Source organism: Mustela nivalis (assembly GCF_964662115.1).
Source record: "Mustela nivalis genome assembly, chromosome: 1".
Lineage (NCBI taxonomy): Eukaryota > Metazoa > Chordata > Mammalia > Carnivora > Mustelidae > Mustela > Mustela nivalis.
Genome location: NC_139020.1, coordinates 142,677,838 through 142,701,325, shown reverse-complemented (window position 1 = coordinate 142,701,325; position 23,488 = coordinate 142,677,838). Strand labels below are relative to the sequence as shown.

At 37.2% G+C, this 23,488-nt stretch overlaps 1 protein-coding gene across 1 annotated transcript in view; it reads right to left on the bottom strand.

Moving 5' to 3' along the window:
* RBMS3 (RNA binding motif single stranded interacting protein 3) overlaps window positions 1–23,488 on the bottom strand; it is a gene marked incomplete at its 5' end in the record, with an annotated part of 521,563 nt that overhangs the window by 58,617 nt on the left and 439,458 nt on the right. The window contains one exon of the mRNA XM_082723921.1: window positions 5,913–6,023. Within this exon, the coding sequence (XP_082580047.1) occupies window positions 5,913–6,023 (111 nt within the window). The remainder of the gene's footprint in view (window positions 1–5,912; window positions 6,024–23,488) is intronic.

The following is a 23,488-nucleotide window of genomic DNA, read 5'->3' as shown; positions in this document are numbered from 1 at the left end:
GTTTATTTCTTCACACCTTCATCAGTGATGTGTTTTCTTTTGATAACTTCATTTGATGGGTTATGTGTATATGTCCATGTAAGTATTTGATTAAATTACTGTTTCCTTAATTACTTTTTTAAATATGTGTTTTGGCATGCTGCTCCTCCTTTATTACCTATCCGTTCATGAGCTTTGGTATTTTATCTATTGGGGCTTTTGTACTCTGTTGTAACATATTTCAACTCAGAATCCATTTCTTAAGCAGCAAAAGCTTGATATTTGCAGATAAACTTTCCTAATACTAGGATCTCACTTAATGCCTACTTATTGTTTATAAGACTACCATCAAAGTTCATTATCTTACACTAAGACTAAATACATTTTTAGAACTATTTCCCTTTATCTATATTTTATTTCTTGTACTTGACTAGTTTTAATTAATTGATACATTTTCCTGAAAGTATACTCATTACCAATTATGAATTTGTAATACTAGTTCCTAATCCTGAGTCCACTTAACATCTTATGTTGCTTTTTTCTTTTATCACTGTCAATCTTAATACTCATATTCATAGCTAATACTTGAGGAAAGAAAATCTCCAGGCAAAACGAATAGTTCAGGATTTTCACCTGATAGTGTCAGAATTTTATAGCATTAAAAATGGAATGGCATGACTGAAAAATGTAGAGAACCATGGTGAACAAATGGATTACAATTAGAAGATTATCTTTGTGCGTGGCTATGGTTACACCATGGGACTCCAGTGATGTCACAAATCACCAGTGGATTCGAGAGCACAAACAGAACTGCAGATAAGGAACGTGCAGAACAAAAACTTTTTATTTCTTTGAACAGATTCTGGTGACATTGTAAGCCACTGGTGACCACCAACTGAACAAATGAAAAGGAGATAAGAAACTTGTCAAACAAGATAGTCATGCAGTTTGGAGGTTCTCATAACTCAGTAAAATCCCCAGTGGTTTCTGCTAAAGCTTACAATGGAGTGATAAGAAATTATGGATAATGGTGCTTTGGTTCTATAGAGGGAATCCTATGACAAAAAAATAAATAAATAAAACCAGTAAAGTTAGAAAATTCTTCAAGGTCAGCAGAGTCCTGGGATAAAAGTTATACTGCTTGCATACAATTCATTTCTCCTAAGGCCTGCAGATTCTGCCCAGCTTAAAAATGGGCAAGGAATTCAACAATAAACATTTGAGTTTGCAAATAGTAGACAAAGATTAGTCAAACTACATGGTACCCATTTCAAAATTTGGAATTATAGGGGCTCAAATATATCTAATTTTATGACAATAAAAAAAGAGGCTTTGGCTTAATATACTTCTTGATCCCAGGGATCTCAGAAAGAAAAGTGGGACATGACCTGTGGCCTAAGTTCCCCTTTCTAGAAATGGAAAATTCTAATCTGGCTCCAATCCATATCAACCCTGATCCCTGCCTACTTTGGATTATTCACTGGATCTCTCTCTGCCCTGCCTTTGGGACCTGTTTCTGGCATTGAGGTTCCCGTGTTAATCTAGAATTGTCACTGCTCACACCTTGTCTTGCAGAGTTTCTGTGAGCTCAGACATCTGAAAGCCTCTGAGTAGTTACAGGTAAGAAAGACACATGGTCAGATAATTTTAGATTGACTGGCCGTGGCAACATGGTAGAAAATGGATTGGAGCAAGCTAAGGGCAGTTAGGAGACTATTACAATTAATCAAATGAGGCCCAGGGTAGAGACTCTAGAAATGTGGAGAAAGGGATGTAGTTGACAAACGTCTATGGACAGAACTGGTGGATCTTGAATAGTTGCATCTGGTGGTGAGGGAAAAGCAAAGAGTCGAGATTGAGTCCTAAGTGTAGCATTGGACTGCCTGGGCAAATGGTCATGGGATTAGTTGGAGAAGAATTAAGGAGCAGAAACACAGAAGAGGAAGAGGGTCAGTGGAAAGGAAATTGGGGAAACTCATGAGGTTAGTTTGTGTTGTACTGACTTTGAGATGTTGGAAGATTTAAATGGAGTTATTTTGCAAATTGTTGGTTAAGTGATTTTTAAAAAGTCTAAGATGAGGTTAGCACTGAGGACTCAGTTTTAGGGGTCTTCAGCATAGAAGGCACAGTTCAAAACCGTGAAAGTGGATGAGGTTGCTTAAGGAAATCATGTATGAATGAGAAGTTAAAAATGAAACCCTGGCTTAGCAGCCTATAGAAGCAAAGAAGAAGCAATGGCCAGAGACATCAGAGGAGAACCAGGAAAACCTTGGGCAGGAGTCACAAACTGAGAGCACTTAGGACAAACTGGGACTGATATTCAAATGCAGGGAGATTGCCTGTTAAAGTGCAAATATTTAGCTTGGCTTAAAAAAATGGGAAGGTGAGGCCACCTTGAGTCAGTATGACCATATAGCAATAGCTTTCTGGAGTTGAGCCCGGGCTGCCTTCCTTAGACAAGGCTGCCAAGGTACCCCTTCTCCCTATGATTGATTCATCCAACACTCAGAGCTGTTACTATTATTGCATGAAAATATCTCTCATTTAAGATATAATCTCCAATATCATGTGTACTTATATTACATGACTATGTTTGTGACATGATAAATCTAGACCAAATTTGACATGTTTCCAGGCTGTCTTGTTTGATCTCCATTGGCTTTATTCATTAATGCGACTTAGCTGGCTTCTCTGGACTTTTGGGTTTACAATCCTGAAAAAGTTAGAAGCTAAGGAAGTAGAAACTTGAGAAAAATAATTTATGCCAAATGAGACAGAATGGGCCTAGACTTGTACTATGACCTTGATAATTTTCTATATTCCTTCTGGTGACCTGGACTGAATGGCCACATTAATGAACATAATGGCCACATTATGAAGCCACTTGAGGTAGAGAGATAAAGGCGGCTCATTTGATAAGCATCTAGCGGGTGTCACACATGGTTTTAGGTATGTTACGTATATCATTCCATTTAACACACTACCACTGGGATGTACATATTATTTTCCTCCTTGGTAAAAGAGGAAATAAAAATTCAGAGAGTTAAGTAACCTAACACACCATAGCTAGTTAGGGGCAGAACCTGGCTTTGAACTCAGGTTTAATTCTAATGCCCACTGTTCTTTCCATGATACCAAGCCACCTATTCCCAGCAATAGATAAAGCAATGGAAAAGATGCAGTAAGGTGGAGAAATTTGATTAAAAGAATCCATTTCAATTGCATAATAGCCACTACACACGCCAATCAAAAATTCAGATAAAAGGAATCTCTGATGGCATATCAAAGTGTAAGAGTGACAGTTTGAGAAAAAAGTATAGCCATATTCTGGACATCACTAAACATCAACAAAGTAATAGTTTTTCTCTCTCTGGCTTTCCAGAAACTTATGGAATTTTAACCCTTGGTAAACCATCAATTTACACAAAGCTTATGATGTGCCTAAGCATTATTCAGTATAAATGTGAAGCAGGAAAAGAATGAAAAAAAAAATCAGAAGAAATTTGGTGTTAAAAATGAGCCACCTGCTTAAAACACTCTAAGAAAGGGAAGGATTATATATCATTTTTGAGTAATTTGACTATTATTAGCTGGGCAAAAAACTATGATCTCATATAAATGCATTCTTGTTGAAATGCTCAAATACTAATCATAATATATGTTACTGAATCAGCCTCTATTGTAATTCTAAAACTGTTCTATATATTTTAGCTTATTTTTCAATTCTCTAAAGGATTCAGTCATATTCTTAATTAACTTAGCTCTTGTATTTTTTTCTAGTTGGCAAATCTGAATTTCAGCAAGTCAGCTGGTTTTGTTTTTGATTCAACTAAGTAGGATTTAGAAAGTGTTTCTTTCTAGACTTTCTAGATTTTCAGATGTTTGTATTATAAGTCATCCTCTTCTTGGATTCTAGATTGCTGTTCAACACAGTAAGATTGAATTACTTCACTTGTTCAGAATTTATCATCTTTTAAGGAGAGAAAAGCTGATATGAAGGGAAATCAACAGCGTAGACACAAGAAACTTCAGTTTCTCCCAATGAACTTGGGCCTTGCTTTGTTAGTAAATGAATGAAGTGACTAAATGTTTATGTAAATTACATGGCTGTGTTTGTGATATGAGTAAATATAGCCCAAATTTGGTGATATATTTCCAGGGTTTATTAGTTGTCGTCAAGGTTGGCCCCTGACTTGTGAATGACCTGGGAATGACATATTAGCTGAAATGAATAAGCATCTGGGAAAAGAAAATCAGGCTCAGGTGTATTATGTTACTAGATCTAGATCTGCAGGTGCATACATAAAGCCACCTTTCCATACACATTCCTAAAACTATTTCCCTGATGAAAATTAACTGTACCACAGTGTAGAGTTAAATATAGTCTTAGACATGACTTGAAAGTCTGGGTCAGAGACCTAAAAAATTATTGGATCTAGCCCCTGCTTTCAGACAGGTAAGCTATCATCAACTGCTTTTTATAAGTTCAGCGACTGAGGTCTCAGGTAAGTACTCTTTATTGAAAATCTCTTTATTGAAACAATGGGACTCTTTCCATCAGGCATATGGATTTTCTTCCTATTTAGGGCAGACTTTTCTGGCCTCAGTGGACATGTCAGAAACTTCTTATACTCCAAAAAGCCCATGAGTTGTTACATTTATGTGGCAAGCAAGCCATTGCTTTAAGGTAAAATTTCTGATATAAAGCTAGTGTCCTCAGTGTACATAGATATTTAGAGACAATGTCAGAGTACCTGTGAAGAATCACAGAAGTGGCAACTATGAGACATACAGGCTTATGTCATAGAGGTAGATAGTGAAAGATCCCCCATATAGCATCACTGCTCACGACTCAACCAGACAGAGAGGGGAACAGACTGGAAGAGATTATTTTTCCAAAGACAGAGTGAAAGAACAGTGCTCAACCAAGATTTGAGTTTAGTACTCCCAACTCCTAGTCCAGTGCTCTTTCCATAATTAAGCTGTCTCACTCAGAAAAATGATTTTTAAAAAAATGACTACATCTTTAAAAAAAAATGACTACATCTTTAAAAATGACAAAATCATCCGCACTAATATTTGTAAAGAGGAAAACCTGCTACCATAGTGTCATATGAAAGATTGACTTTGATTCTGATGTTTGATCTATACTGATAATGAACAAAATTGTAGTATTCCAGGTTGTATTAGACATTTGCCTCTTAACCATTTGGGGAATTGTCTTTGAATAGATTTTTTAAAAATAAAACAAAACTGTGTTAATGATGCCAAATGGTTGATATAAATCAATGCTGTAATAAACATTTTTATGTACTTTTTTTCCCCTAAAGAAAATAATGGCTCAACAAAAATATCCCAACCTATCAAAAAACATCAAGTACACTAGATTCCTTTTCTTTTTTTTCAACATTACCTGTCTACCTATTCAAAACAAAGTTGAAAAGAACTGGATTGTGTCAGGTTCTCAATTACTTTTTATTGATTTAAACATTGAAAGTAAATAACAAGCTCTATGTATTAGTCATGGTCAAGGTTGGCCCCTGACTTATGAATGACCCAGGAATGATATATTAGGTAGAGTACGTAAGCATGTGGGAAAAGAAAACCAGGCTCAGATGTATTACGTTACAAGTTCTAGATTTGCAAGTGTGTGCATAAAGACCTTTCCATAAATGGGTATCATACCCAGTGTACTGTGTCCTTTGAACAAGAAGTGACTCAAATTTAAATGCAACACAGTGGAAACTTCAATCTGGTCAATGGGAGTAAATGTGCCCCAATACTGAATGTGTATGCACAAGGCACACCGGAACCTGGAAACTTGTTTCAGTCAACGGCACAGGGCCAGTTTTGCTAATAATACCAGTAAAAGCTGCATTGCATCTTATCGAAGAAGTCCAAGAAAACAAAGCAAAACCAACTCTTCAACTCACCGTTCCTGTTGTGCCCAATGAAAGATGATTCATCTGTTGCGTCAGGGGGCCCATCATGTTTGCTGGCTGCATTGACATAGGATGGTCCATTGTCGGCGTAATCACAGCACCCTACAAGCACACACAATGTCCATCTGAAAACAGGTTCCACAAGGGAGGAAACTTTTAAAAACAATAAACACAGTCAACTACCTTAACGTCAAATGTGTTTACTTTTTAATGAAAAGGATAAGTTCAACCATGTATGATTTTTTACATCCACCCATGCCATTTTGTTGTTATCTAAATAGATAGCACTAATAACTTCCTTTTCCTTTGATGTGATTTATCTATGATTTGTCTAAAATGCTTATCATTTATAATTCCAATATTCAATATAGAATGTGTTCCAAGATATCATACAAATCCTCTTTCATTGTTCTAAATACAAACTTCGCTAACTGAAAAACACTAACACTTTGCAAATTATCTAGTTTTTCTCAATATTGATTAAGACTTTTTTTGGCATATGCTTTTATCCATGATTTATATGGGTAATTATTGATTATCTCAATACAATCTACCACCAGAGTAACAATGCTGGTCCAGATGAGTTTCTTGACTGGATCTTTTGAAGGACAGATTAAAATCTAGTACAAATGATATAAAAATCAGACTTCGTATTTTCCATGTTTTTCCTCCTAATCTTTTGACCTACTTTCTTTCTATTTGTGCTTTTGAAAAAGATAGAATACTGAACTCTGTTAAACGTTGGTTAAATGTAACACTGCTAAAATATTACCAAAAAAAGTCAAGTTTTTCGTCGGATGTTAAGAAAAGCCTACTTCTAGAATATGCTCTTTGATTTATTATAACTGTTGGGAATGCAAGAAATAACAGACATTTAAAAAATTTTCTGTTCATATACATAGTTTCACATAGCTAGTGAAGCAAAGGGCAAACGCTTCCTCCCCCCACACTTACTCTGCCTTAATTGACTAGCTGAGAGAATGGAACAATTTTTTCTTAATTGAAAAGCTAAGGTTGGACAGCATCTTTGAGATTATTGAAATTTCAATGCTTTATTATAAAGATGACCATACACGTAGAAGCCCATGATATCACAACTCATTTAAATACCCACTGGTAATAAAATGATGATGTATTTGAATGCTATTTTTTTTCTGTAAACACTTTTTTCACTGTTTGACTTTTCTTCCCATGTAAGTGAACATTTTAAAGAAATAAAACTAGGACAGATTTATGTAGATGGCAGGATGTCAGCACACAAACCACCCGTAAGCAAATGTTTCTCAGAACGTTTTGCTCAGGATGATCAATTCCTCCTGGTATCATCCAAATCTGACTTCCTGACTGTATCTGTTAAAAGAAGATCAGGCTTTCATTCATCCTTCCTTGTGGGCTCCTCCTCATTAATATGGAGGGAGAATAGAAATTGAGCCAAATATTTGGAAATGTTTTATTTTCAGAGCCAACATTGTTTGCAAGGATATTTGCGGTTTGCTAGAGTCAATCAGAAATATATATATATATGTTATTTTAAAGATCTGTAGTTTATAAATATACATAAATTTTCATTTGTGTTGTTTTAATTTCTTGATGCATCCATGAATTGTCATTCATCAGCAGACTTCTTGAATCAGAGACATGATAAGATAAGCTTTTACTAATTATAATTCAGAGACACATCACTTTCTTTTCTGGCTGCCTGAATTCCGTTAAACAAAACCACATTAACTTTTTCCTTAAGAAAAACAAACAAACCCCCTCCCCCCAAAAAAAACCCAGCTTCTGTGTTTATTTCCGGTGTTCGTTGTGCCATACCAACAGTGAACACTAAAAAACACTGGGTTCTTCTTAAAGCACTTAGGGATAAACTATAGAAAACCCTCAGAGTTAAGATGGAAGTCCTGAAGCACTTTTTTTTTTTTTTTTAAACCAAGAAGTTGCACTTTCGCAACATTCTAATCTTTAGCAGGTGCAAGACTTCAATACTGTTTTGAGCTTGAAACTTATACCTTCTTAGAATATTGCCCCTAGAGATTCCAACACCTAAACTGTCACAATCCTGGAACCCCCCCGGATTGTAATCAACCTGCTCTAGCTACATAAAGGATTGCTCGTCATAAATCAGAGATAAGACCAAATTCTGTTTAGTAGAAAAACCTTTCTTGTTAGTGCCCTAGAGGTGATCTCATTCTCCAGTGGTGCAAGAGGTAGACTTTAGTCTTTGTTTGGAAGGCAATATGCAAATGAGAAATGTGAGCATATGACAGATGAATCAAAATCCATGCATGATAAGAATAGAAGGATTGAATGCCTGCATTTGGAATTAATTTAGGAAGGATTGTTTGGTCTTTTTACAGAATCCTTTCTCAGAAAGTGTTTGGGGACTCATTTGATTACAGATGACACAGAAGGAGCGTTGCTTCTGTGGATAAACCAGAAACTGACAATCAAAGGGAAGAGCAGGAAGAGGGTTGTCATAATTTGGAATTGCAAATAGCAGCAGTAGGCATAGAGTGGAAAACAATGAACGGAAATATTCCTTTCTGTTCAATAGGCCACTTACTGCAAATAAATGAACAATAAAATGGAAATTCTTGGGGGAGGACAGAGCCACTGTCTCTGCCTCTTCATGTTCAATGAAGAAAGAATTCCCATAAATTATTAAGAACATAAACTCCTTAATAGTTTCAAGGGATGAAAGAAATGTACAATTAGTGAGTAAAAGGAAGTTGTAGAAAAACCCCCCAGAGAGGCACAACGTCTTGATGATACTTGATGGGGGACAACTTACAGAGTTTGAAGTGCAGGTTAACGACAACAAAGACTGGTGTTTGTCAGCCACTTTGCTCATCAAAGATTACATACAGAGTCTTCTCCGTGTTGTGTAGGACGTTATTTAAAAACAAAACAAAATGAAAAACACATAGGAAGAGAGAAAAGAAAGAAAAAAGAACAAAAAAGGAAAAGAAAAAACTGGTTCTTAAGGCAAAACTAGGCCCCCAAGCATAACTGTGCCTAATTAAATATACTGTCACATCCATTCCTATCCAATGCATTTAAGCCATAGATTGAAGAGTGTTTTGTGACAGATGTTGCCAACACATTAAGGGTAATTTCATTTACTCCAAATGTATAGAATGTGCTGTCTAACAGAGTTCACTTGGCAAATGGCAAAGCAAGAGGAAACAGATTTTTCATTTTAGCATCTCCGGATGTCTGGGTTTGTTCAATGTTTAAGCTGCAGAGAAAAATACTGTAACATGCTATAATCCCACTGAAAAGCACAATGACCAAACAGCTGATGGGAATGTCTGGTCTATTTTAGCCACTGCCTCTGCAAAAACAAAGCTGTTCACACTCAAGAGTTGTGGGGTGGATCTGGTCGCCCTAGTTCTGAAATAAACTATTTCAACAGTAATTTGGACAAAGTTTCCAAAGATCATTGATGTAAACATATCTGAACCGAGGCCATAAAAGCATCTATGTTGTTAACCTCCTGCCAGTATTTTAAAGAAATTTTAAGTCTTGGAGAGTTTATCAGTATTTTAATTTCCCAACAACAGGATCGCTGGCAAATTCAGGGAAAACATGTTGAAGTTCTCTACTATTAAGAGCACGCATCGTGGGCTGAAAACCTGTATTAAGGCCAGGAGTTGGACCACCATGAGAAGAACTGCCTGTATGAATATTCCTGTGAGTGTGTGTGTTTTAGACCAGTGTTTCCTTAAGTACCACCTGTCAACTAGCAGCAATAACAGACCAAGAACTGGAATTAGCATCCCTGAGCTTTGGGTCTTGAAATCTGTGTTTCCACAAGTTCTGCAGTAATTCTGGTGTCCTCTGAAGTATGAGAGGGGTGCTCTTGCCTATAAACTGCTGTTGTATAGTCCAGTGGCACAGATACAGTGTCTTAGATACAAACACTTGGTTTTATTTTATTTATACTGTGTCTCAATTATTTGTTTTAAACCAGGTGATACAACATGATTAGAGCAATAATCACATTTTATCTTGTTTAAAAATGCAAAAAGGTCAAGCCTGCATTTTTGATCAGCTGAAATGGGGTGATTATCTGAATAATTCAGGCCTAAGGCTGATGACCTGCCATGCTTCCATTTGACCAGTGTGGCTTATGCTCTATCATATTTGAGAATCTCTCATATTTGGAACCTTAGTAAGCCTTCAATTTGAAATCATAAGAATCTAAAAGGTAAGGAAATTATTTGGATAATGTAAGTGAAAGAAAAAAAAAAAGAAATATCACTCTCTTTTTTCCTTTTCTCATGTCTAGACACCTCAGGTGAAAATGTTTGTTGCCCCTACTATACTCTTTTCCTTCAGTGACTTACACAAAACTACAGGACTTTTTCATAGTAATCATTCAACATGACTTAAAAAAAAAAAAAAACACGGTTTAAGATCATTTATCTTCATTTTCATCTGTATGTTTTCTGCTTCTCTGTTAGTTTTTAATATTTCTAGAATAAATGTCTCATTGAGTTGTGTACACCAGACTATTTTTAGCACATCTCAAGCAGGGTGCAGAGAATGATAGGAGCTCACAAGGAAGCTACTTAGGGTCAATGATTTACCCATAGCAAAAATGATTTTGTAATGGAAATGACATAAAGATGTTTTATTTAACTGGGAAAAGTGCTACTCAAACACAGTGTCCTGCAATGTTAGTGTGCAACATTCCTGTAGTATATGTAGAGATGTCTAGTTTTTTTCATTCGTTGATGTTGGCATGTTTTTTATTGTTGTTTCTCTTTCTTTCTTTCTTTCTTTCTTTTTTTTTTTTTTTTTTTTGAAGGCAGCTGCTTTGCATGGTTTAAGAAAGGCTGCCATGGGGGACTGAACAAAAGAGAACTAAAGAGGCCTTCAACCTTCAATACACTCATTTATCCTCAACTGTCTTGATAAATTTTCAACCAACTTAGAGGAGGCAGTCTGGCTTTTGAAACAACTATGCTTGAAACCCAGAAAGCTATGACAGAGCTGGTAGATAAGACTTCAACTGTGAAAGCATTTGCAGATAACCTCTGACAAACATTGGAGGAAGGGAAGGAGGATGAATAACCATGGTTAAGCAAGAAAACAACTGCCCCAGGGCCCCATTTTAGCACTGAATCCCTCCCTTTTCATAATAATTCTCTTTCAAGATTTTCCATCCATGAGGGCAAGGGTCATGTTGACATACCATTTATAAACTCTATAAATAGGAATTGCATATAGAAAGTACTCAAAACAGTTCTTGTGAATTAATTTTAGATATCAGCACCACTAATTAATTATTCAGTTGAATTAAAAATGGCTAACATTTAAAAAAAGATTTTAAATGGCTAACATTTACTATGATTTTTTAAATTTAGATTGTTAATACTAAAGGGCCTACAGCCTGTCGGCTGGTTCATCGCTATCTTCATGCTCTCTACAGTATAAAACATATAATACATGCTTCATAAATATTGGTTAGAAGAATGAAAAAAGAGCAAAACTCTAAATCAAAAGGTACTTAGAAACCTACCTTGAGATTTCTAGTCAAAATGGAGCAATCCGAAGATTCTGAGAAAACTTGTTCTCACAAGGGGTGGCTCAGTTGTGTTTTTTAAATTTTTTTTCCCCTTGTGGAAATGATATTTTTAAAAAATTTAAATTCAATTAATTAACATATAGTGTATTATTAGTTTCAAAGGTAGAGTTCAGTGATTCGTCAGTCTTATACAACACTCAGTGCTCATTACATCACATGCCCTCTTTAATGTCTATCACCCAGTTATTCCAACCCCCCACCTCTCTTCCCTCCAGCAACTGTCAACTTATTTTCTATGATTAAGAGTCTCTTATGGTTTGTCTCCTTCTCTGATTTGTTTTATTTTTACTTCCTGTCCCCTATGATCCTCTGTTTTGTTTCTTAAAATCCACATATAAGTGAAATTACATGGTAACTGTCTTTCTTTGATTGACTTATTTATTTAGCATAATACCTTCATCCATATCGTTGCAAATGGCAATATTTCATTTTTTGGTAGCTGCATTATATATATATATATATATATATATATATATATATATATATCACATCTTCTTTATCCATTCATCTGTTGATGGACATCTGGGCTCTTTCCATGTTTGGCTAATGTGGACATTGCTGCTATAAACATTGGGATGCAGGTGGGGTGGCTCATTTTTGTTTTTGTTTTTTTTAAGATTTTATTTATTTATTTGACAGAAATCACAAGTAGGCAGACAGGCAAGCAGAGAGAGAGAGAGAGAGGGAAGCAGGATACCTGCTGAGCAGAGAGTCCGATGTGGGGCTTGATCCCAGACCTGAGCCGAAGGCAGAAGTTTTAACCCACTGAGCCAACCAGGTGCCCCATATAATGTATTATGGGGTGGCTCAGTTTCAAAATCATGTTTTGCCTCACAGATATGTGCATGTGTTAATGTCATCGACCACCATATCTTTAAAGATGAGATCTGAAATTCACCTGAAGTAGTTTTTACTAATGCCACCATAGCATATTTATGGTACTTATTAAAATAAAAAGTATTTGCATATGGGAATATGTCAGTGGTTCTCAACCAAGGGCAACTTTGAATTGTCTGGAAGAGACATTTGGCAATGTCCAGAGATAGTTTTGGCTGTCACCTTGGGGAAGGGGTGCTACTGATACTTAGTGGGTAAAGAGGTCATTGCCCTTACAGAACCTCCTACAACACACAGGACAGCTCCCCACATCAAAGAATTATTCAGACAAAAACATCATTAGTGTTGATGTTCAGAAACCCTGGTATGTATGTGTGTCTATAAATAAATGCCATTTATACAAAATAAGAAGTTTTAAAACTATAATAATTAGAAAATGACAGAATGTTCATCCATACTTTGCTTTCTATAAGTAACAGCAAATTTTAGATTTTATGCTGAGACTTTTTTCATGATATAAACCGATTTCCTTAAGTCAATCAGAAAAAGACAATTATCATATGATCTCCCTGAAAGAGGAAGTTGAGAGGCAACATGGGGGGTTTAGGGGATAGGAAAGGAATAAACGAAACAAGATAGGATCAGGAGGGAGACAAACCATAAGAGACTCTTAATCTCATCAAACAAACTGAGGGTTGTTGGGGTTTGGGAGGTAGGGAGAGGGTGGAGGGGTTATGGACATTGGGGAAGGTATGTGCTATGATGAGTGCTGTGAAGTGTGTAAACCTGGCGATTCACAGACCTGTACCCCTGGGGCTAATAATACATTATATGTTAATAAAGAAATTTAAAAAATAAAATAAACCTATTTCTTAGAGATCAGATATCTAAGTCAATTGCCTGAATCTTATAAATTACCAATAGAAGGAGGCAAGACTATTACCTGACTTTCAATGGCTGCATGATTATTTTTGAGTTCAAATTCATGTTGTTATTTACTTTGGAAATATGGCTAACAAGAGCTGAATTTCTCTTCCCTACATTAGACAGATTCAGTTCAACTGGCATATTATTTGGACTGCTACCTAGAAATGTGTAGCTATGGACTGAGGGTATGATGTTTGGAAGTAGGGTATTTGACATTGGTCTATGGTCAACTATCACAGTTTTCCTAATGGGAGAATGTCTGTTAGTTGTAAAAATAGAGGGTATTTTTTTTCCTGGTACTCTTAAATATTCTTAATTTTGTGTTGCTTTTTGATTCAGTTACCCTTAATTGGAAGTGTTTTTTAAAAAATATGTAGTATTAAAAGACACCAAAAACCAAATTAGTTTTAACAATTGAGTCTCCTTAAAAGAATCCTAATTATATACCATGCCTATTCAACTGTGAATAGTGGTTTCAATTATTGGTTAAGTACCTATTTATACAATAGTGTCATTCCGAATGAATATATAAATATGTCACACTGAAGTATTTCTTACCAAAGCAGGTATATAGATAATTAGAATTCTCAACAACGCTTTATTGAATCTTTTAGAATTTTGTGCTTAAAACTAAAGAATTTGCTCAGTAGTGACTTTTGATGTTTTCAACAAGCTTCTTTGGAATTCTAATAGAGCAATATGGCTTTTAAATATGCTACATTATTGAGAGAAAGTTGAAAATTTGAAGACTTTGGGCTCCCATATCAAGTGGTTTTGTTAGCTGAATGTGAAATAGAACAACTAGTTCTTTAATTATTGAAGATTTACACCTGGTTAAAATTATAAAAGGAATTTCATAATGCAGATGGGTTATCAAATTCTTTTTCTTTCAGATGCCTTCTTAAAGAGAGCACAGTAGGGATGCTTGGGTGGCTCAGTTGGTTAAGCAGCTGCCTTGGGCTCAGGTCATGATCCCAGCGTCCTGGGATCGAGTCCCGCATTGGGCTCCTTGCTCAGCAGAGAGCCTGCTTCTCCCTCTGCCTCTGCCTGCCACTCTGCCTGCCTGTGCTTGCTCTCTCTCTCTCTGACAAATAAATAAACAAAATCTTAAAAAAATAAAAAATCAATTAATTAATTAATTTTAAAAAAAAAGAGAGAGAGAGAGAGCACAGTTGCTGAGCCAGTAGAAACATTGAGTGCATCGAAGGATCCCAGGGCTTCTTCAGTGAGATTCTTATGGTTTCAGCAGCAAAGTTGATTTGACATTCATCAACCTTCCATTCCAGTCACACAAATAATAGGGGGCTCTCAGCTACGGGGCGTCTACCACACACAAACATGTGTGCCACACAATTCCGTCTGATGTGGAATAGATGATATGACAGAATCACACTATCTGTGAGGAAAAACAAATGGCACAACCTAAGTCTTTTGTCTTCACTATACAGGGCCTTCTGGGGTATATGCTTTCCAAAATCAGTTTAAAGGAATTTGAGAAGGGGAACCTGGGTGACACAGTTGGTTAAGTGGCTGACTCTTGGTTTCAGCTCAGGGGGTGATTTCAGGGTTGTGAGATCAAGTCTCACGTTGGGCTCTGTGCTCAGTAGAGTCTGCTTAAAATTCTCTCTCTCTCTGCCCCTACCGCATATCCTCTCTGTCTCTCTCAAAATAGATAAATAAATAAATAAATAAGAGATTTGAGAAACAAACAAAAAGATTAAAGAACACGAAGCTATCATATTTACCAGTGAATGAGTTAATCATAATGTATGTCACCATCATTGTTACTTTTTAAGATATAAGAAACCCCCAGTATCTGCTCACCCAATAAATTTCATAACAGAAATTGTATTAGAGATACAGAGAACAATTCTTAACCTTCTTCCTATTTTAACAATGATAACCAAAAATACACGCATATCCCTTTAAAGATGAGAGGAAGTAATTTTCCTTATTTTTTGTTCCGCAGGGTCTATAGGGGAAATCATGTTAAACTACCTTTTCTACCAAAGTACAGCATACATCACATTTTCATACCTGAGTTAGCATCTTAAAAAATATTATTTCATGTTAGAAATGTCACATGTTTAAGACATTGGTATCTTTAAGGCAATAGCTGTTGTAAGTTAATGGGTAAGAGGCGTGAAAGGGTAAATAGACAATTCAGTGATGAAACCAAAATATTTTCCATTCCTCCTTGTGAAGGGGATAATGTGGAAACAGACCAGTGGGCACATTCTCATGAGTGACCCTTCTGTACAGCCATCAGGAATGAATAGTAGGGTCATGCATGATAATGTGCCTGCTGCTCTGTTTCCACATTATCTCAGCCCAAAAGAAGGCTTATATAGGTAGGTCCGAGATGACATTTTAGTCATATTATGCACTCTCTTTAAAGATCCCAGGGCTTTCAGTCTCCATTTCCTGTGTAATTCGCCAAGACGCTCCACATGAAACCTCTCCTCCTACCACACTGAACTACTCATCCTTGGTGTTTCTGCCAGGAGTTCTGGGTACTGACATCAGGTTAGTAGGTGTACTCTAAGGTTTTTGTCAAGTGCTACATTCTATAGAACATCTCCTACTTCTGACCCAGGTTGTGGGTCATTCGTTCCTCTCTTCTCTCAATATTTGGCACATGCCTTGATCATGATCATACTTCTCCTCTGGATTCTTTTCATTGTGCTATTTATGATACTTTATTAATTTTCCAATGTGCCAAAGTCTAGCACAGTGTATATCATGAAACAGGCTGTAATGGTACCAAATGACCAAAAGAATGAATGGTGCTTGCTTATCAGCCAGGGCTCCCATGACTTTGAAGGGATGCAAATACAGTAACAGCTACTCTGTGCTCAGACTGGGTTAGAGGATTTAGTCAAAATAATGGAAGTACTCTCTTGACCAGACAGGGGGATGGTCTTAAAAATCCATCCACCCAATTACTCGCTTTCCTTCAAAGTGTCCCTGTCTGATCACTGCCAGCTAGATGTTCCTGTCTTTGAGTATGAGAATTCCCAGGTTCTAAGAACCACACACTACCCAGGGAATTTTAATGTTGGAGTTCACTACATGATTTCCATCCTATGGAATAATTTTAGATACCTGATTCAATGTTGCAAAGTTCCTTTTATGTATTACAGCCAATGCACAGAGTCACAAATGTAGGGTAAACTTTTTCATTAGGGCTTTCCTGTGCCACAAACTGTTTTAATAGCCATATGTCTGCCCAAGATCTTTGTCAGATCTTGTCACGTGATAAGAGAAAAAATTCTTTATTCACTTGTACACCAATCACTTTGTATACCTCCAAGTAGGTTTTCAACATGCAGAGAGTTTAAAGTGCACATCAGAAGCAGTATACCAGGCCAGTGTTCTTCCAAACGATAAAGCAAATAGGGTTCCCAGCAGATGTCTGAATATTTATGGGCAGGATCTTTAGTCTGGTAAAATGTTTATCTTGCTTTAACTAGCACTCAGGACTGTGAGCTGTCATAAAGCTTCTCATTAAAATCTTCCCTTACTGACAAATAGGCCAAAACACACCCCCACCCCTCAAAAAAAGCTGATTACAAATAATTTTCAAGGTCTCATAGGATTCTATTGGTAAGTGGGCCCGGGAAATCATTTCTCAAACCACAGGAGTGATCAAGAGGAAAAGCTGTCTGTTATCCTACTTACGGCCATTGTTTACAGTGCAAATTGTCTAAAAATGTTACAAGGTACCTTGATTCTGGCCGTTACTAGGAGAATAGCTATTCCTTGTCCTGCAATTTGCTACAAAATATACTTTATTTTGTGGTCCCTCAGAGGACATTTCTGTGCCATTTGTTTTCTCCTTTAAGACATTTTCAGAAATTTGCCTGGTTAGAACTGGCATCAGAACCAGACCTAAGGATATGGATATAAAGTCACAACCCTGTTAAGAAACTAATTGACTCCCTTTAAAGTACACTTGCTATTACTACTATCGTCACTGGTGTGTCTCACACCCAGCATATCTCCTAGGTTTTGTAACATAGTGCTGAGATAATATATGTCCTCCTGGAATGGCCATATCCTAAGGTGAAAATTCTCTTATTAGCATCCAACCGAGATATAGTCTAAGGCCTGCAGGATGTTAGCGAATATATATAAAGTTGTCCAGTAGATGAGGTGAAAGACAGCTTTGTTTGTATTCTTCAGCGTCCTATTTCTTCTAGAATCGGTGCCAGAAGCATAGTCACATCTTTCATTCCGCTTAGATTTCATGGCCCCTTCTCGTAAACAGTCATACCATATTAGTAATTTTGGACTTTTCTGCTGGATGACTTCGGCTAATTAAGAGCACCTGCAAATACTGGTCTTAAAACTTCTAGTACCTTTTTCCTCAAAGTGTAATCTGAGGCCAGACAGAATAATCTGAGACTGATGCAGACTCTCAGATCTGGCCTCAGCCCCACTGAATCCGCGTCAGCTTTTCACTGAGATCCCCAGGTGAGTCACAGTCGTGGGCAGGTGTGAGAAGCTCTGCTCTGTTTTTTTTTTTTTTTATTTTTGTCATGTCCATTAGAGTAAATTGTCTACTGCAATTCTTCTGAGGAGACTCTTGGTTTGTTTCTTAATCATTTCATTAAATCCTTTTTTCAGTTTCTCCTTGAAGGTCAAGTAGCTTCAAATAATCTTAGCAACATTAATATGTCTCCTTGTTCTAACCACAAACAGCTGGTAATATTTAGTTCAGTTCTTCAATAGTCTCCATAGGGCTTCTCTTTTTATCCATAAAAACTCTGGTATAAAAAAAAAAATTCATTTCCTATGACATATTTTCATGGCAACCCTCAAATTGAAACCTCCATTCTTTCCAAATAATATCTCTGCTTAACCAAAGAGTTTGGAATGGCTATTACAGTCAATTGTTAAAAGAGGCTACATGCCTTATGTAGTCAACATCTAAATATTTTAGTTAATTCAGTATATATATCATAAATTTAAGGTGTCAATCAGGAGTTAGAAGTAAAATTCCAAAATATTGTTACTTGCCAGGTGCTGATGGAATTGACAAAAAAAAAAAAAAAAAATGCGGGTTAGTTTAAAATCAAAGTCTCTCAAACTAGTTAAAAATTCAAGTTTTTAAGCACCCTTTGTTGCCTTGCACTTTTCTTAAATTCCTAAACCTGATTTCCAACAGCTCACTGAATCTAGAATCTCAGACATCTCAAAACAACCATGTCCCCTTCTGAATATTTTCTCTTTTTGTAGAAATCTTCTTTCTCCTATTTGGAGTCTTGAAATAAGAGAGAAAATTCCAGGTCCTCCTTTTCTTTGCATCTCTCACCATGCATAACAAACCAGTAGTCAAGTCTTGTCTCTGCTACATCATAAATGTCTCCAAGTTCTCTGTTCCTTCCTTTCAAGCTCTCACTGACTGGGTTGAAAGCTTCAACCATGTCTCGTTAAGATTAATCCAATGACTTCCCTGCTGTACCTCCCTCACTCATGGCATGTTGTAGACTTTTTTTTCTTTTTTAAGATTTTATTTATCCATCTGATAGAGAAATAGAGAGAGAGCATAAGTAGGCAGAGAAGCAGACAGAAGGAGAGGGAGAAGCAGGTTCTCTGCTGAGCAGGAAGCCCGATGCGGTACTCGATCCCAGGACCCTGGGATCATGACGTGAGCCTAAGTCAGATGCTTAAATGACTGAGCGACCCAGGCGCCCCTGTAGACATTTATTTTTTAACACTCTCTGCACATGTTCTTAGCTACCCACAAAGTGAATCCTGCTATTTCAACCTAGAATTTGGGAAAACAAAAACAAAAAAACACACTTTATTTCTCAGACTCCCTTTCTGTGATATAGACAGATGTGACTTTTGCTCATTTGAAGCATCTTTGAAGGACTTCGATTTGTAAGACAGTCTGGAATGCGACAGGAACAGAGGGCATATGGCACCCGAGTAGCAAGACTCCATGGTTCATAGGAATGTTGGCCGTTTCTTCACTACAGCAGAGCAGTGTGTTCTGGGGGTTAACAGAGGTTGCAGCACCCCCTTTGGTCGTAGAACAAGAGATCTAGATGTTTATTGTCTGCCAATATTCAGTATGTATTTGCTATCAGATTAATCTATTGTCGATTTCTCTTTCGACCGCAATTTCAGGAGATAAAAATGTATGGTAATTTCACTGTTTTAAATTTATTTTTACAGCCGGATGGGGTGAGAAACTAATATCATTCTATTGAAAATAGTACACTAAGATGATTTTTATTATTTTCTTCTGCTCCTTGAAGGGAAACAAAGAGGACTTTACGTCTACTAAGTGGTATTCAAATTTTGAGGTGTTTGTCATCCTGTGGCCTTAATGATATACCATCTTTACGTCTGCTTTCAAAACTTCTGTAAAAAAGAATGTGGGGCTGCAAATGCATTGAAGTAAACTTGGCGCAAAATGTTTTTCCTGAACTTTCAGTGACCAGCTGAAATTATCCTATTGTATTCAAAGTTATTCAAGAGAAAAATATTCAGAACCAGTTTCTTCTCTTAGTTTGTCCTCCCACTTTTCCTCCTAGCCCCCCCCTTCCCTTTCTCATTGACTATATGTGCATTAGGTGGAGAAATGAATGTTCAGCAAAATCAGCCGATTTGACTAGCATCAGAGGTTTCCAACATATACTTTTTGTTCTATTTCATGCAAGAACAAGCTTGAAGCCATCTGCCTGCCAACAACGATGTCCTTCATTCCCATTGTGGAGACAGCACCCCCACTTCATCATTCAAAGGCAATCTTCAAAGGGACATTGTTTTTGCTTATTCCCGTTGTGACAGATGTTTTACATCATCTACCTCCACATGCGAGCTCATCTGTAAAGGACTGCCCACTCTCTGCAGCCAGCTGTGGAAATAGCTCCAGTGTCATCTGTGGCAGCACTCATTCCATTCTCCTGACCTCACCGGAGACCACATCCAAGAGCAGGGAAAACAAACAACCCTGATAACTTCCTTGCAAACATTTCCAGGGCAAATCGTTTCAGACAAGCGTTCTTTAGGAAGTATGTAACAAAAGAGAGGCAAGCTTATTTGAAACACTCAAATGTCACCAAGCTGGCCAATTGGGGTAATCCCGGGATTAAGGAATCATGAAGCAATAGCATCTGTGGGCATGATTCAGCTGAAAACATCTGGTTAGCTCAGAACCACTTCAATTAGCTGGAGTACGTGTTTGTCAATCACTTCGCTTCTTTGGATTGTATGAAGTTCCCACGAGGAAATGTTTACATCGCCAACTCATCCAACTTCTTTGAAAGGTTGTGAAGAGACTCTAACACATTTCTTAAATGCAGAGACAATTAACTTGAACTGCTCTGTGGCGAAATTATACCCTGATATTAGAACATATTTTAGGAACAGAAACCAAGAAGTCTATCTTCGTTTGCTTGAAACTAAAGAAGTGAAACTCTAGTACGAAGAATTACAACACTCTGATATTGAGGAGGTGTCTGCCATGGGAGAGCCTTTGTAACTTCCTAAGAGATGTTTGGTGTGTTTCCAGTTTAAGATAAAGAATATGCATCAACTCATCCATGCACTAGTACGTACTAAGCACCTATTGCGTTTTGCCCTGAAAGATCTTTGAGTTCAATAGCTGAATAACTTGAATGAGATATATTTTATAAAAATTGGGTTTCAAAAACAGAATTTGGACAAAGTGATCAAAGGCGTTAAAATTTTCCACAGCAGTAAACATCGTTGGTGATGCCACGCCAATTTCTGGTTTCATTTAGTGTAAAATGTTGGCTGGCAGACCGCTAACACTCAACTCCCGGAGTCCTAGGTGGGGCCCCTGACTTGTAATAAGTGAAGGCATTACCTAGATTGAATAAGCCTGGATGTTTCGCTGCTGCAGGAAGGCAGTGGGCCCCCAGGGCAAGGCCTGAGATCAAACAGTAGGTTGAAGAACAGAATGTAAGAAGGAAATAGTTCTGAAACATAAGGGAGAACTGAAGATTAGACACACATTAGATCGTGTCTAAAAATGATTCTGTTGTTACCTCAGTTATCAGGATCAAAAATCCCTTTACAGGCCCAGAGTCCTTAAATCTCAAGGAATGGATGGCTCATGTCTGAAGAAGGGCTGGTGGTAATTACAGATGTGTTCATCTCCATTGCTAATCCCAGCTAGTTATGGAGAGAGCTTCTGCTATCCTTAACTTTCATTAAGGCCAGTTGTCAACACGCCTGTTAACTGACTGGCGGCATTCCGCATCATCCTCCCAAGAGTTTTGCCTACATCCCAGAAACAACCATTCCATGGATAGGCTTTAATATTTGCATGGCAATAGGATAGCAAACATCTAAACCACGCATTTTCAGTGGCTACCTATTCACGATAGTGGATATTTTGTTAGAATTTTTAAAAAAGAGAGAGAAAAATCAAATTATAATTCCATGGTATCCTCATAATACTAAATAATACTAAAAAGTATTAATATCCAGTGTTCTTGGTATAAGGATTTTATTTATTTTTATTTCTTAAAAGTTTATTTATTTAAGTGATCTCTACATTCAACATGGACCTCGAACTCTCAAGCCCGAGATCAAGAGTCACATATTCTGCCGACTGCACCAGCCAGGCACCCCAGGCCTGACTTTTAAAAAACTGATTTGACACAGTGCACCAAGTTCATACTTCCTTAAAAACAATGAAATTTCACTGGTGTGTAATAATTTCTGTGATTTTTAAAGTCACTTATTTTATAGACATTCATTGAGAGACATTATGAATAAGGAAATCAATTATAAAAGTTAAAAAAAGAATTGGGGCACCCAATTCAATTGGGCTGCTCAGCTGGTTAAGCATCTGACTCTTGATTTCAGATCAGGTCATAATCTCAGGGTCCTGGGATTGAGCCCTGCATGGAGCTCTGTGCTCAGCACGAGTCTTCTTGCCCCTCTCCCTCTCCCTCTGCCTGCTTGCACTCTCTCTTTCTCACTCAAATAAATAAAATCTTAAAAAAAATAAAACCTGTATTCCAAGAATGCCATGTAAGAAATCATGACTTCACCCCATACTACTTGGTATGACTACTCTATAAACTCAGATGGATAAAATGATCTTCTAAAATATTTTTGGAATGGGGAGCCTGGGTGGCTCAGTTAGTTAAGCGTCTACCTTTAGCTCAGGTATGATCCCAGAGTTCTGGGATCAAACCCCGCACTGGGCTTTGTGCTCAGTGGGGATCCTTCTTCTCTCTCTGCCTGCTACTCTCCTTGCTTGTGCTTGCTCTTCTCTCCCTCTCTCAAATTAATAAATCTCTTAAAATATTTTGGGGATAAAAGTAGTATGCAAGAAGGTAGTGTGCAAGGATTTCTGGAGAGAATTCCAGAAAGGATAAAGAACTATTTCTTATTTACCATGTTTTTTTTTTTTTAAACAACAACAAAACACAGCGATGAATTTGGCATTCTTTTAATCCCTAAATTGTGAAGAACAGTAATCATATGTGTCAACTTTCTCACAACACAAAATTTTCAAAAGCCCACATATAAGTGAATTTCCTCAGATAGGGGACTAAGAAATAAAGTCCCTTTATGCCAAAATTTATTAGCAAAGGTGAATGACAGTCCAAAAAAAATTTTTTTATCTCCTTTATGTTGCTTCCTAATATTGCCATGCATGACCTAATTCATGAATCAGACTTCCAGAGGTGGTGGGCATTTTTCACACAGGTATGTTAAAAAAAAAAAAAAAAAAATTGAGAGGTCAATAATGGAACACCTAGGCTTTCTGAGGAATTCTGGGAATAATGCTCTAAAATCCTAACAAGTCAGGCGCCTGGGTGGCTCAGCGGGTTAAAGCCTCTGCTTTCGGCTTAGGTCATGATCCCAGGGTCCTGGGAGTGAGTCCCACATCGGGCTCTCTGCTCAGCAGGGAGCCTGCTTCCCCCCTCTCTCTCTGCCTGCCTCTCCGCCTACATGTGATCTCTCTCTCTGTCAAATAAAAAAATAAAATCTTAAAAAAAAAATCCTAACAAATCAACCAAATTTGTCCATGATTTTATCCTTAAACTCTGAAAGTGGGGACAAGCAGAGAGATCATTGAGTGGAAAATGTGAAAACAAAATTTGTAAATGTGGCAGCAGAAAAGTTGATGATCTACAGAGCTTAAAGGCAGGTGCAGCTGTCTCAAGCAATGACTTTAACATTATGCAGTCAGAGGCCCTATTTCAGAGAG